Genomic DNA, 14,857 nt, shown 5'->3' on the forward strand with positions numbered 1-14,857 from the left:
ATTTGATTTTGTAGCATTACAAAGCAGCCATTGTCCTAACACATTGTCTGGTAGTAGCAGGCATTTTTTTTTTCTGGTACTGCCAGCAGGGGCCTCATCACAATGCTGTCCTGGCATCATCTGGCAGGATATGACATATAAACTCAAAAAAAAAAATGCAGTGCAGATGCCCAGAGAGGGCAGTGAGGTGGTTGAAGGGGGAGAGGGATGTCAGAAACCTCATTTCACTAACTTCAATCTGTCCTTCATTTCTTCTTTTCTGTTTTCTTCCTTCCTTCCTTCCTTCCTTCCTTCCTTCCTTCCTTCCTTCCTCCCTCCCTCCCTCCCATCCTCCCTCCCTTTGACTCTTTTACTACTGTTTTATCTTCCAAAATCTTTAATGATGGTAAGAAAAACTACTAACTTGACTTTGACTTTGCTAGATAGAGGTAGTCATATATATGTTCATCATCTACCTTAAGCCTTTTTTCCTCTAATATAATTTGTATTAATTCTTTAAGAATTTCACAAATGCATACAATGTATTTTTATCATATCCATCCCCTAACTCCTCCAAGATTCTCCCTCCCAACTCAGGCCCTCTTTTAATTTCTGCAGCCCATATACTCATGGGTGTGGGGCCAACCAGTAGAGTATGACTGACCTATCAGGTGTTACACCTTTGAAGAAAACTGACTCTCCCCCACCCCCAGGATCTATCATGTTTCCATAGCTTCCCAGCCAATGGTGGAAATGATGAGCCCCTCCCACCTCAGTGTTGAAATGTAGACTGTTTTGATCCTGTGCTGGTTTTGTGCAGGCAACCAAGGCCGTTGTGAATTTGTGAGCACATTCTATGACTCTTTTGCCCTGGTCTTCCCAGACCTCTGGCTTTTAAAATATTACTTTCCCCTCTTCTGGGATTGATTATCCATGAACCTGGGGGAAAGTGACCTTTAATAATTAAAGTGACATCTTTAATAATTAAGAGAAAGAAACAAAGCGAAGAATAAAACCATTCAAATTCCAAGTCCCCTTCCAGAGGATGAGTCTTGATGTTTCGTGATGATGTAACTTTGAGAAGAAAATTTGCACAGAGGGATCATTATCTTCTGGATGAGGATGGCTTTAAAAACAAATGCTAAATATGTGGTGACATATTTAAATAGCCCATTTGCCTGAATTATTCCTGGTGTCAGTTCTTCCCATAAGGAATTATGGCGAATATACAGCGACGAGAAGAAAGGAACAGGGGAAGAAAAGAAAGGAGAGGGACCTTAAGGTGACAGTTATGTGCAGTCTGTACCACCCCCATCCCCACCCCACCTCCCCTCCTTCCCAGCATCCATTGACAAGAGAGTCAGGAGCGTGCACAGCTCTTTCCCTGTGTGTTTGGAGCGTCTTTGTCTCATTTCCTCCCACGCAAGTCATTCTGGACCAAACACTAACCACACAGCATCAGCATCTACCGTCTCAAACACTCCTGTGAGAAAACGCAGCAGGCCTGGCCTGGGGTCAGCTCAGGCCATGAAGAAGTCTACAGAGACAGGAGCTTCCCTCTAACTTCCTTCAAGTGCCAAAGAAACCACTTTCTTTTCTGAGGTCCCTACTGCTTTAAGAGGATAATTGAGCATCTCTTGTTAGAGTAATTACTGCTTTCAGGAGCTTTGACTCCTAGAGGCCCTTGCAGGAATAATGACAGCAGATGTTTTCTTAGGGTTCAGAGGACCAGGCCTGCCTGGAACGGAATTCTTCAGAGTTGTTACTGCACTCACAACATGACAATCTAGTGGTGAACTCGCATTACCCCCATCTTGCATAGGAGACAAGAGCTCCGTGATTTAGAAACCCTAAGTTAGATTAGGGTGTGAATTTTAAAGGCATGCCTACTTTTAACTGGCAAGTTTCAACTTTTTAATATTATGATTCCCTGCCCCCGTGAAACTTTTATCGAGGAGACAAATATAAGAAATAACTAGGTGACAGAGCTGGAGAGATGGCACAGCCATTAAAGCCTGAGGTTCTCTACCTGAAGAATAAGAGATTACGAGACAGAAAATTCCATCTTATATTAGATGAAGTCTTACAAGGGAATAGTATCACATAAGGGTTTTAGGGTGCTAGGCCACCCCTCCCATCTCCTCCTTCGCTTGTACCTCTTGCTAACACATCATTTCTCAAGGTCGTGAAGTGTGTTTTCAAAGAGCGCGTTATCGATGACAATATAGGCCTCTGCTGTGATCAATTCTTTCATGTGATCAACAACGGACAAACTTCACAAGCCAGGCATGCATGAGAGAGCAACATGACAAATGGCAATTACGTATTTGCTCATAATGTCTTTCAGTCACTGAACAGTTCAGTGGAATGACCATGCACAGTGTTCCTAGTAAATGAACTAATGCACACAACTTTGTCTGATTTGTGTACAATGTTGCTCACCTGCAACTCCAAGAATTCCAAAGAAAAAGAGTAGGGAAAGGAGGGTCACCTGAGCAGGTAAAAGCTAGCCTTGAGAGTTGCATCCTAAATTCCCTGTAACATTGCTATATACCTTAACGCTCAACAGACATGAAATGCATCATTGTAGCCTGTCTTCCTTTAAAAATCACGCCTCTCTCCCTTCATCTTTCTTTTCTATCTCAATTCTCTGAAACACTACACTCAATATCTAACTTGAGACGACCCTGTATGTGTCTGGTTAACAAGCTGTACTGTGTTTTGGTCTGATTTCTTACACATAAAAAAATGTGTTATGTTCTCTTTGAATAGCAAGTGTGCTCTATTTCTGTACACATCTGCATTTGATTACGTACCATTTAATGAAAGCACACTTGTAGATGATGAATTTTTAAGAGTTTATCCGCCTTCATTGTATTCCTATGTATCACTGTAAGGAATAAAACTTACTTCCAGCAACAGGGTGTGTCTTATGTTTATTGACACAAAATACTTTCTTCCTGGAGATTGACAAAGCTATGAGAGGTCACCCATTCTCTGTAAATCCAAATCCCAGATGCAGGAAAAGCTACCAAGGCTCCATGCTCAATTGACAAAACAGAAGGAGGGTACTAGCCAAAAGATAAAGATGGATGTGTGCTTTAGCACACATCAGTATTGAAAAAAAGTGTGACTTAAGCAAAGAGATTGCTGTATTTGATATGCACAATTCTGTTAAAGATAACTTTGTGGTACAGGCAGAGCTAATGTGAAGGTATTTTCTGAATATCTGAGTGAGATGTCCTTTAACTGAAATGATTTTAACTGCAAGCAATGGCTGCTATTTTATTACTTAAAATACCTCCCTGGGCCTCATTTTCTAAGAAGAAAAATCTCACGACCCAAAATAGAAGAATCTTGAATCCCGTTTGCTGATATTGGACAGCTTTTCCTCTACGTATCACATTAGTGCTCCATTTCAAGTTTTTCAAATCAGAGATGTGGAAATGTCTCCACAACATCATGGCATCGTCACTTTGGAGAATAAAGAGGTCCCGTGGCTTTCATGGAATGTTGTGCCTGTGGAACCCTGTTTATGTTCTGCAGTCACATGTCTTGAGTCCTGAGACTTGTCGACTTCTAATATGGTATATTCAGAGCATGTAAGAGAGAGTTACCTTCAATATTTCACATAGGGACAGATATCCCTCTTCATGTGACTTGTTTTATTGCTCTAACTTGACATGACATTATATAGTATATAAAGCGATGCTCGGAAATCCAAGCACAATAGATTCCACACGTGATCGTTATGGTTAACGTTACAATCTGTAGGTTGTAAAGAGGTATTTATTCCATCTTGAGAAACAGAGTTGGAACACTGAGCAGAATAGTCTCATATTTGAATTGAACGTGTCCTTCATGCATCCAGTGGGCGTTCATTAAAGCTCAGTGCACTATGATATGCACTGGTCTTGCTGAAGAAATGTACATTTTTTTGTGTCACATAATTTCACCTGTATCATGAGTAAGGTGTTGTTTTTTATTTATACATTATAAATTTATTTATTTATTTATTTATTTATTTATTTGGGAGCAACAGCATGCCACTGAAGGTCAGAGGACAACTTCTGCCAGTTCTCTCTTTTAGTTTTGTGTTTCCTGGAGATTGAACTCGAGTCATCAGACTTGATGCTAATGCCTTTACTTGCGGAGCCATCTTGCCGGCCCACTGCTATTTTTAATGGCAGCATCTATTGCCTTCCCTAAAAGTAGGCAAATGAAATAATTAAGTGGGAATAAACATGGGCTATGCCATCACGTCTTATCGCCTCACTTTGTGAGAAGAGTGTCTCCACAGACGACATTGTTTCTAAGCACTCTCTTCTTGATTGTGTTTAATTCACCAACTGAGACTCACTGATGTGTTACCCACATTTTCATCCCAGGCCCCCCAGGCCCTCCAGGTGGCCTGAGAATAGAAGACATCAGAGCTACCTCTGTGGCACTGACTTGGAGCCGTGGTTCAGACAATCACAGCCCTATCTCTAAATACACTATCCAGACCAAGACGATCCTCTCAGATGACTGGAAAGACGCGAAGACGGGTGAGTTTACATGTCTATTCAATGTGTTCATGTTTCCACAGGGTTTTTTTTCTTCTAATTATAATTTTATCTCCCTCCAAGTCTTCCTATGTCCCTTTTCCCAATCCCTCCCATGACCCCCCTCAGTTGCTCAAATTGATGGCCTCTTTTACTTTTATTAGTATGGTTACGTATACACTTATGAATACAAACTGTTATGTTTGTTTAGTGTTGCTTATATGCATGTGATTCCACGGCTGGACATTTGTACTGGATAACCAATTAGGAGGCACTCCACCGTTGAAGCTAACTCTTCCATTCCCAGCAATCATTAGCTGTGGGAAACTCTGCCTAGCGTTGGGTCCCGAGAGACTTTTCCTTTCCACATTAGCATGTCTACTGCTATTGTCACTGTTCAGGTCTTGCTGAGGCAGCTATGCTGAGGTAACATGGGTGAAGTTTCCTAGTCATTTATAGGAGACACAAATTCACAGTTAGCAGACTGGTACTCTAGCTCTTAAAAATCTCTCTACACCTTCTCCCTTGATATTCCCTGAGCTTTTGCTGCAGGGTTTGTGTTGTAGATGTATTACAGGGGCTTGGCTCCCTGCGACCAATAATTCTCTGAACTATAACCAACTGAGCTTGTTTTGGTAATAGTCTCTTTCCTTTCTCTGCAAAAGGAAACTTCTTTGATTCGCGGTCAGAGCAATGCTTATCAGTAGATATATAGGTATAAAAGTATGTTTTAGAATACAATTAGTATTATTTTACATTTTACTATATGTCTTAGTCAGGGTTTCTATTCCTGCACAAACATCATGTCCAAGAAGCAAGTTGGGGAGGAAAGGGTTTATTCAGCTTACACTTCCACATTGCTGTTCATCACCAAAGGAAGACAAGACTGGAACTCACATAAGGGCAGGAAGCAGGAGCTGATGCAGAGGCCATGGAGGGATGTTACTTACTGGCTTGCTTCCCCTGCCTTGCTCAGCTTGCTCTCTTATAGAACCAGGACCACCAGCCCAGGGATGGCACCACCTCCATGGGCCCTTATCATTAATTGGGAAAATCATCTGGATCTCATGGGCATTTCCTGCTAACTCCAGCTTGTGTCTGTTTTATATATATAATATATGTATATACATATATATAATATATATTATATTATATGTTATAGGTTTTAAATACATTCATTAGTAATTCAAGTGGCAGATTTTACATTGTAATTCAAAAAGGCTGAGGTTGGTTTCAAATCGTGTTCCTTCGGAGCAGTCTAGCTTGTTTTTTGAAGCAGAGTCCTTGCCCCCCTGAGGTTGATCTAGTCCTGGTTGAGAAAATGCTTCATCTGCATGATCTCAGGTTTTTGTTTTTGGAGTGTTTTTGCCTACATGTATTTAAGTCTCAATGTGCCTGGAGCAACATTTGCCTCCTGTAACTGGAGTTAAAATGGCTGTGAGATAACCGGGTGCCTGCAAAAGCGAAAAGTGTTTAAAACTGCCGAGCCGCCTCAAGCTCCACACACAGTGTTTCCATGTGGGTTCTGGAGACAGAATTCAGGTCCCCATGCCCATTCAGCAACACTTTGTCAACTGAGCTACCTTCCCAGCCCTCTTCCAGTGTCTTGTAGAGACAGGAAGCACCTCTCACGTTCGTTCGTTGCCTGGGCCACATCCCTTCACCCCACCCCCAATCCCATTGATCTTAGGGGTCCCGCAAATAACAGCTAATTGTCTTATAAACAAAAATCTCCAACTGAATTTCAGCCTCTTTTAAAAAGACTCTGCCGAGACCCTTTCTCCATCTTAAGTAACACACAGGTTCTGGATTTAGACAAAGACATCTTCTTGGCTATCTTATCAATACCATGGTACAGGCAGCTCATAGTCAAAGAAGAGACTAGCAAATAAAGAGGTGCCATCCCGCTCAGAGATAACAACCAGCTCTGTTCCCGTTTACTTGATGAAGATCTTGTATCAACCTGTACCTTTACTTGTCATCGTTCCCTTACCTAAAGTGAAAGCCCTTATGTGTGCAGATTCTATTCAAGGGGATGCTAGTGAGATGAGCATGGAGTTGACAGAATGTAAATTCCAATTTAATAAACATGGAGAAAAATAAAAGGGGGAAACAAAAAATTCATGGGAAGGGATATGGGCAACGTTTGGAGCAGGACTAAAGAACAGCAGAACCTGCCTAAAGCATAATAAATATCTCAAAAACTAGATAAGATGGCAAGCTAAGCTAAGAAGTGCATGTTGTGCGGATATAGATGTCTCCTGAGGCTAATCATTCAAAAAGGTGAATGCTAGCAGCAAAATTGTGGACCCCACCGTTGAAGAAAAAGCTTAAACTGAGGATTGTGGGCTCCCAAGGACTAAAAAAATAAATAAATAAATAAATAAATTTAAATAAAAACAGAGACCAAACCAACATTTTAAAGTTTCAAATCAGAAGGTCAAAAAACGTATGTTCAGTCTTTTCATGAAGCTATTACAAGGTGATGGGACAATTGCAAAAGTCATGTTTAGAAATGAAAGACATAGACAGGGTGAATGCAGAGAACCTATTACAGGGGTTACACAACTCTTACAGCACATGTTTAGCATGAGCAGAGCTCATGATGATGACAAGCCTAAAGTTCATAAACCCTATAAACATTAAAACATTATTCAGTGTTGGGCCTCTCTTGGTTGTGTATTTTTCATCTCTCTTGAGCATAAAAAGATAATTTGCTGTCGTAGTGGGAATGCTGGACTGTACTAGCCCTTAAGTTCACCCAATGTTTGCCTTAGGAAAACATCCTAGCTTCTGCTCCAGGAAAATGGCTTTTGCTAGAAAAAGTGTATCCTATGGATGAGCAGCAGAGTGGAGAGGGGGACTTTGCAGAGGTGCAGGGTTCTAGCCGCCTGTGTGAGACTTTCTAGACAGTCAGATCTCTCTCTCTCTCTCTCTCTCTCTCTCTCTCTCTCTCTCTCTCTCTCTCTCTCTCTCACACACACACACACACACACACACACACACACACACACACACCTTCTAGTTTGTTATGAATGATCTCTTACTTCCTTCAAGTCAGTATTTGCCATTGCTAGATTTTTGTTTATTGTCAACCCACATACACGTGCCAACTCTCTAAGAGAGTGAAAAATGGCTGGATTTAGTCACCTGCTAATCTCTATTTTACGTTAATTTTATTTAGATCCCCCAATCATTGAAGGAAACATGGAGTCAGCAAAAGCAGTCGATTTGATCCCATGGATGGAGTACGAATTTCGAGTGGTGGCAACCAATACTTTGGGGACTGGAGAGCCCAGCATACCCTCAAACAGGATCAAAACCGATGGCGCTGGTATGTGCAAGGATCTGAAATTTTCATAATGTCACAATACAATATCACGTTCACATGTACCGGATTGTATTAGGAAATATTGTCTGCAATCAGTGGCTCATCTAGAAATGTGTGTGTCGCCAAAAACAACAAAAAGAAAATATTAATATATCTCCTACATGAACGATATAAAAATCTATAAAAATTTATCTACGTTGTTTTTTGCTATGCACATTTTAAAAATTTATAGATTTTATATAATTAATGTACCACCTACATTAATTATATAAACTCTATAAACTTTATATTTTCTCAGCTTATTCCACCAGAGACTATGCAAATGATGCTTGTATGTAAAATCTATAGTTTTCAATGTAAACTGTGGATCTTAACCAGGGAGATGCTGGATTAAAAAGATTTAGGGATTTGGGTTTTTCTCCACTTTGGTTTCTCACAGGGGCATTTACAGCTGAATACCCATTTGACTAGGGCATGGAGGCATGGGGTAGAGAGCAGAAGGGTCTGGAAACAAAGAAGGCAGTGAAGATTCACAGAATCATGGCACTGAATGTATGTTCTCTTAACTCTAGGTGTCATTCTAACTACGTTCTCGAAACAGCTCAACCAGCTCTAAGTTTCTGCAAATACCCATCCCATTTAGGTCCCCTCTATTTTAAGAAATTCTCCACTCTTTCTTTACCTCATGTTTCCAAAGCAAAACGTTGTTCTGATTCTAATGACATTTCTCCCATTTATTATGCCGTGTATATAAAAAAAAACTTTTTTCCTGGTTCACTGAATTCATTTATTTTGACATTCCAAGCCAAAAATCAGAGTTTTATTTGAGTTAAAAGTTTTAAAAAGATGATTGGCTGACATTCAAATTCTGCTGTAGTCTCTTAATGTCACCTACCCATATTTTTGGCTGCCCCAGTTCCTTGGCCCAATTCCCAAATAGAACTATTAGTTCTAGTGTCACGAGGTCTGCCATTAGTGAGCCACTGTCTATATTTCTATACAGTTTTAATGACATGGGGACTACCATCAATAAGGTTTACAGATCTGTGTAGCTTTCTGCAGAGTTGTCAAATAAATGTGATAGTGATAAAAGAAAGAAAATATTAAAATCCCTGGTTTGTTTTGATGTGCTATCCCAATGCTTATTAATTGGCCGGAGACTTTCAGATAGTTGCATTAATCTGAAGTCCATACTCATAAGATCAAAAGTTGAAATCTGGATGTGTGGGGTTCACTTTCCAGTTAACTGGGCTTTCTCTTCAAAACAGCTTTTCAAGCATAGCTCTGAACACATATCCTCTTCATAAATTTGGACTAGAGTCCTAATTGAAGCTCGAATTTCTATCCTAATTATGAAGGTAGATGTCACCAGAATTTTTTTTATTTAATATATTTCCCTACGAATGACCCGAAACGTTCTGTTTTCTTTACACCACAAAAAAAAAAAAAAAAAAAAATCACTAGGAGAAAGAAGTAATCCAAATGGAAACTGTATGAGCGGCCGACCGCATAGCCAGGTCTTGGGTTTATTTACTGCTCTCTCAGATGTCACCTATGTTGCAATGGTGGCTTATGTGTGATGACTGAACACAGAAACAAAGAAAAACAAATAGAGCGTGACTTGACTGGTGGTTTTGACCACAGAGTTCCGTACCAAGAAATCAAACTTGATTTGTTTGAATAAGCATTCATTTCAGAATAAAATTTCAGGAAAATCCCAAGTGTTTAAGTTGGGTTAGGTAAATATTTCAGTCATAACATTATACCATACCTGTCTCAAGTTTGGACCAATTTTTCTCCTCGAGTTGGGTTAAATTTCTATGGTGTGAACAGCGTCTTTTATGAAGACCAGTTCTCTTAGTGAATGTTGTTCACATAGCAGAAAGGCTGCCTTTGGTGGTGTTCCTCCATAGGACCTCCGTCCTCCTTAGGCATTTTGTTATTCGATATTTTATTATTTTATATCGAAACCTATAAAATAATTTATATATAATGCCACATATGTCCTTAGCCATGTAATGTACCATGTAATGCACATAACACATCAATCTGTGCATAGAGGGTTTGAGATCTTAGTGCCCTACCCTACATGCTCAGTTCACTTGTGAACGAATAAATTCCAGCACCCGGCAATACTTAGCAATCCATCAGCAGAATGTGTGTTCTCGGATATACTGCTAGCTCTCTCACTGTACGCTTCACCTAATCCCCATGATAACTTTGTCAAATTAGCACTATTACTATGGAAAGTTTCTTCAATGCGGCATTTCTATGTAGCCTACTTTGTTCTTGACCTTGAGACCCCCTACCTCAGTCTCCTCTGTCTTACAATGGTAGGTATGTGCCACCAAGCCTCGGTTGGTCATCATTCTAGATTTTTACGGGTCAGTGGGTTAAGCTTACACCTGGCCAATGGGGTACAGAATTCAAATTCAGATTGTTCCAGTATACACCCCTGTTCTGCAGTGTATGGTGCCAAGCTGCAGGCCGTTGTTCTGTAGAGTCCCCAGAACCGTCACACTATCGCTTCCTAGCTCTGTGACTCAGGACACGTTCCTTTGCAGTTACTCAATATAAAGACCTTGCAGAGTAATTGAGGGCATTCTTTGGATTCAGCCAAGTATATTATACGATAGATGCTTCCCTATGAAGAAACAGAGCACATGCTTGTAAGTCCTTTAGAAATAAAGCAATATTCTGGCCAAAAGAAAATGATAACAAAAGCATCCTTTGTGTTGTATCATCATAGGACCCATCCCCATATCATTGGTTCTGCAGGTGAAGGCAGATTGATTCTGGCAGCTCTCGTATGGAGTTGTCAGCTCCAGTCCATTTACGGAGGAGAAATGCATCACAAACAAGAAAGTCATGCAAAGCGTTAACGCCTTAGTTTTGCAGCTAACGAAGCTACTCTTGCTCTTGTATTTTCATTCATTTTTCTCTGTTTTATTTTTTTGTCTTCTTTCTTTTTCAGAAATGTGTTTAATAGGAAGGAAAACATATCAGGGACCTTAGTAGTATATGAAAATGTATTGCCCTTGTTTTGTTTGCCTGAAGACACGTTTAGCAAATGTGCTAGAATGATATTTGTCTTCATAAGCATAAAGTAGCCCTTGAATTCTCAATCCTTTCACGTCTTTTTATTTTTAAGTAAGTGCAATGAAAATCTTCAAGAAGATTCCATTGGGCATGATGATTTCTGTTTAAAACCTTAATTTCTGCCAAACTAAGTGTCCTCACACGACCTTCATTACTTTTCACAAAGATTGAACTGGGCGAGTGACAGAACTATGTTACAGTCTCGTATTTATAAATAGTGAACCAACTTGTCATCCTGCTCTATGAGACATCTTGGATTCCAGATCTGTTTTCCTCCTCCAAGTAGGAAAGCGTCTATTTAAAATGAGAGCCATGCGGGAAGCCTTGGTATTGTGCTCTACCAACCAAGCCAGGGTCTCATGAGTTACAAACACTGTACAGTCTGTTAGAGTGATCTATTAGCCCTTCGGAACCGCATTCGGTGGAATAATTACATTGGAATCTCAAAAACAAAAGAATCTGTACATTGAAACTAGAACACCATTGTTTGCCTAGCTGTAGTTCCCTGAGACGAGGCATTCATGGGAAGACTTCCTGATTGAGCAGGGATGAGACCACGTAAACGCCAACTGCTGGGTTCTCTGATTCAATTAGACACATTTTAAATCTCGGTCTTTGGTTTGATAGACTGCTACATGCCATCATTCCGAGTCTCTCACCTGTTTTAATAATGGAATTTTGATGCAAAGTGAAATTATTAAGTTCAACATTTTTGTGTTGAAATGACTATTCGTGAAAAAACACTAGTTCTCAAAAAAAATTACCTGTCAACATATTTTGTATCAAAGTTGATCTTCAGAAAATATATGATTTCCATATTCAAACTTCTTACGTGCCAGTTTTTACATTGTCAGATACAGTCCAAAAAGTTGTTTACTGGAAAATCATTTAAAAACTAAAACATACAAAAGAAATTGAAAATATTAGGTCATTTCATTGGAAAGAATAATCAGGATATTGAGTTGGTTTCCAAGCAATTTTAGATACATGAGCTGAAACTCACAGGCCCTTTTGCAAACAGAAACAAATCATCGTACATCCAAAATGCTGGCCAAGGGATGATTTAGAACTCCTTACTTTAAAATTATAAATAGTCTTTAGTTACTACTAATAATCATTTTTAAATGTTAGTTCACGTTTATTTTGACGATTTATGACTTAAAGAACACCATGTTTGTTCCATGCTAAGCGTCTGGAGCCGGAAGTGAAAAGCGTCTGCTAACGTTTGCCTAGCTGCCTTTCTCTGAGACCAGGAAGTCACTGGAAGGTTTCCTGCATGAACAGGATTGACTTTATATAGAAGGCCAACTGCTCTGTTCTCTGGTCCAATTTAGACACATTATGCATCAAATTCCCTCTGTGGAAAATTGCTCCTAACCCGCGGAAGATAAAAATAATAGGCCAACAATCTAGGCAAAACTACAAAATATTCTACCAAGAGACACAGTTCGGTTATCTTACCTCCGTGGTTTTCTTATCCTGAATTAAACAGCCTGAGCAGAATAAACAATTCTCGAAAAGAAAATCAGTCTTGGAATTCTTACTTCAAGAATGTTATCTTAGAAACTACATAAGTTATCATAAAATAGAAGATATTCACCCTAACAGAGACAAAGTCTGTTTTTAATCACTATAACTTAAAAGGTTTACAACTGGTTATCAGGGAAAGGATTATGAAGAAATGACTTCTACCAAGAAGAGCAATTTTTGACTCAACACATTTTGTTAAATTTTTTTAAGGCTACTTTGACCTTACTTCCCCACGACCATTTTATTTGTATTTATACCAATATAATATGTGATTTATTGATTTTAGGAAGAGATGCTTGTTATTTTGTCCATAGAAAACGGAGTTATAAATTTAGAGTATTGATTTTGCAGCAAAGAATGTTTACAATTTATGGTTGTTTTAATAGGCTGGCCTGTAATATATATAATTAATATGTAATATATTTTTTAAACAACATATATGATCAATGTATTTTATGTTATGCATACTATAATACATAGTATATATTAAAATATATTAGATATCATAATATAACTAAAAATATATTACATATTATAATATAGTAACCAAGAAGCTAGAGTTGACCTTTAACACCCTGTGTGCCCCGTTTCACATTCTATTTCACATGTGGTGCCCGGTGATTATTACATTTGTCTGTCAGGCTTCAGATTAATCTGGTTATGAGGAAAGGGACCACACAGCTTGATAGCCAGGAGGAGCATGCATATTTGTGTCTGAGTTGCTTTCATCAAGGAATTTATATGGCTGACCTGGAAGTTTTAAAATATGCTTCTTAGAGTCACAGTCCTTTGTTAGACTCTGATGTCCTGTGCATGCCATCTTGCTAGACACATTTTGAGATAGTGGCTATCTCCTGTGGCTAGGTCCTGTTTTAGGGGCTCCTGGAAGTACTAACACTTCATCTGCCTAGTGTGTCAACCGATTCGGGATGACAGTGCACAGGAAACCAATGACTTTGTCTGGGAAAGTGTGTGTTCCCTGTGGCCCAGGTTGTTACAAGCTCAGGGACAGACATCTCGCGTTAGAAGCCAAGTCCATGTATTTAGCAAGACGCAGTGCCTACCCCGGAGGGAATTCAAGGAGAAAGCAAAACCAAAAAAAGCACCAGGCTGGGCAGCCCAAAAGCAATTTGGGTTTTAAAGGAGTGAGAAAAAAAAATGACTTCTGGGGTTTAAAGAGGAAACAAATGGTAGATTGTTAAAATGTGATTATGGGGTCAAATACAAGTCAGCTGTGTGTGAGTTCCTCCACGTGCATTTATGTGTGGGGTTTTCTATGCACATCTGTGTGTGAGCTGTTTCATGCACATCTGTGTGTGAACTGGTCCATGCACATATCTGTGTATACATTTTCCCATGCACATCTGTGTGTGAGTTCCTCCGTGCACATTTGCGTGTGAGGTTTTCTATGCACATCTGTGTATGAGCTGCTCCATGTACATCGGTGTGAGCTCTTCCATGTACAACAGTGATAGAAGAGTGCTAGCCTGGGATCTAGGAAAGAATACATAAAGGCCAGTTGTCCAGTACAGAAATCATAGGATGTAATCTCCAAAAGTCACAGCGAGCCAAGGACAGTATGAGAGGATTGACGTACACCTCTGCTAGTGTGGCGAAGGGGTTGCTGCAGCTGGCTTTGCTCTGTAGATGAAAAGCACACGGGTTTCTGTGGTAAATAAGAACTTCATTATCAGGAAAAAAAAAACCATTCACGGCTTCTATTCACTTTTTGTAAATTTACTTGTTTCAGCACCAAATGTGGCTCCCGCAGATGTAGGTGGTGGGGGCGGAACCAACAGAGAGCTGACAATAACGTGGGCGGTGAGTATTAACGAACTGCACGGTGGGCAGAGATGCACTGACTATTTTTAATTGCAGAACCACTTGTTTATTAAAATAAATTGAAAATAAAAGGAGTATTCAGCCCATGCAAAAGAACAGTTACCTTTCCCCCTAACTGCACAGCCGATGTCCTCTGTCTTACTGTGCTAAGCCAAGAAACTTCTGTGACAAGGTACTGGATGCTCGGGGATGTGTTGGCCTGGAAGAATAAGCAAGAGCTGTTTGATTCCACAGGGGTTGCGAGCATATGCTGTCCACGAACCTATCATAAATTGTATAGCCTTTGGCCTTGGCATTTATACACTAAAGAGTAGACTCACAAATGACATCAAATCCACTTCTAAACGCAACATGGTGTCTCCTGCAAGCCTTACTTCGGCCACGGCTGTAATCCAACTTAACCTGTTAGAGTAGTCAGTCACTCAGAGGGCTTGACACTAAAGGGTAAACTTTTCATTCAGATTAAATGACTGAAAGGAAAATCCTATGGCAGACTCAAAGCGGGTTTTCAAAGCAGGAGATACAGGGGCAG

At 39.8% G+C, this 14,857-nt stretch overlaps 1 protein-coding gene across 1 annotated transcript in view; it reads left to right on the forward strand.

Annotated features, from left to right (window-relative positions):
- Cntn1 (contactin 1) overlaps positions 1-14,857 on the forward strand; it is a 291,050-nt gene that overhangs the window by 230,832 nt on the left and 45,361 nt on the right. Inside the window, 3 exon segments of the mRNA XM_032885326.1 lie at positions 4,368-4,526; positions 7,708-7,857; positions 14,234-14,304. Of these exon segments, the coding sequence (XP_032741217.1) occupies positions 4,368-4,526; positions 7,708-7,857; positions 14,234-14,304 (380 nt within the window).

Source organism: Rattus rattus, chromosome 1 (assembly GCF_011064425.1).
Source record: "Rattus rattus isolate New Zealand chromosome 1, Rrattus_CSIRO_v1, whole genome shotgun sequence".
In the NCBI taxonomy this organism is placed as follows: Eukaryota; Metazoa; Chordata; class Mammalia; order Rodentia; family Muridae; genus Rattus; species Rattus rattus.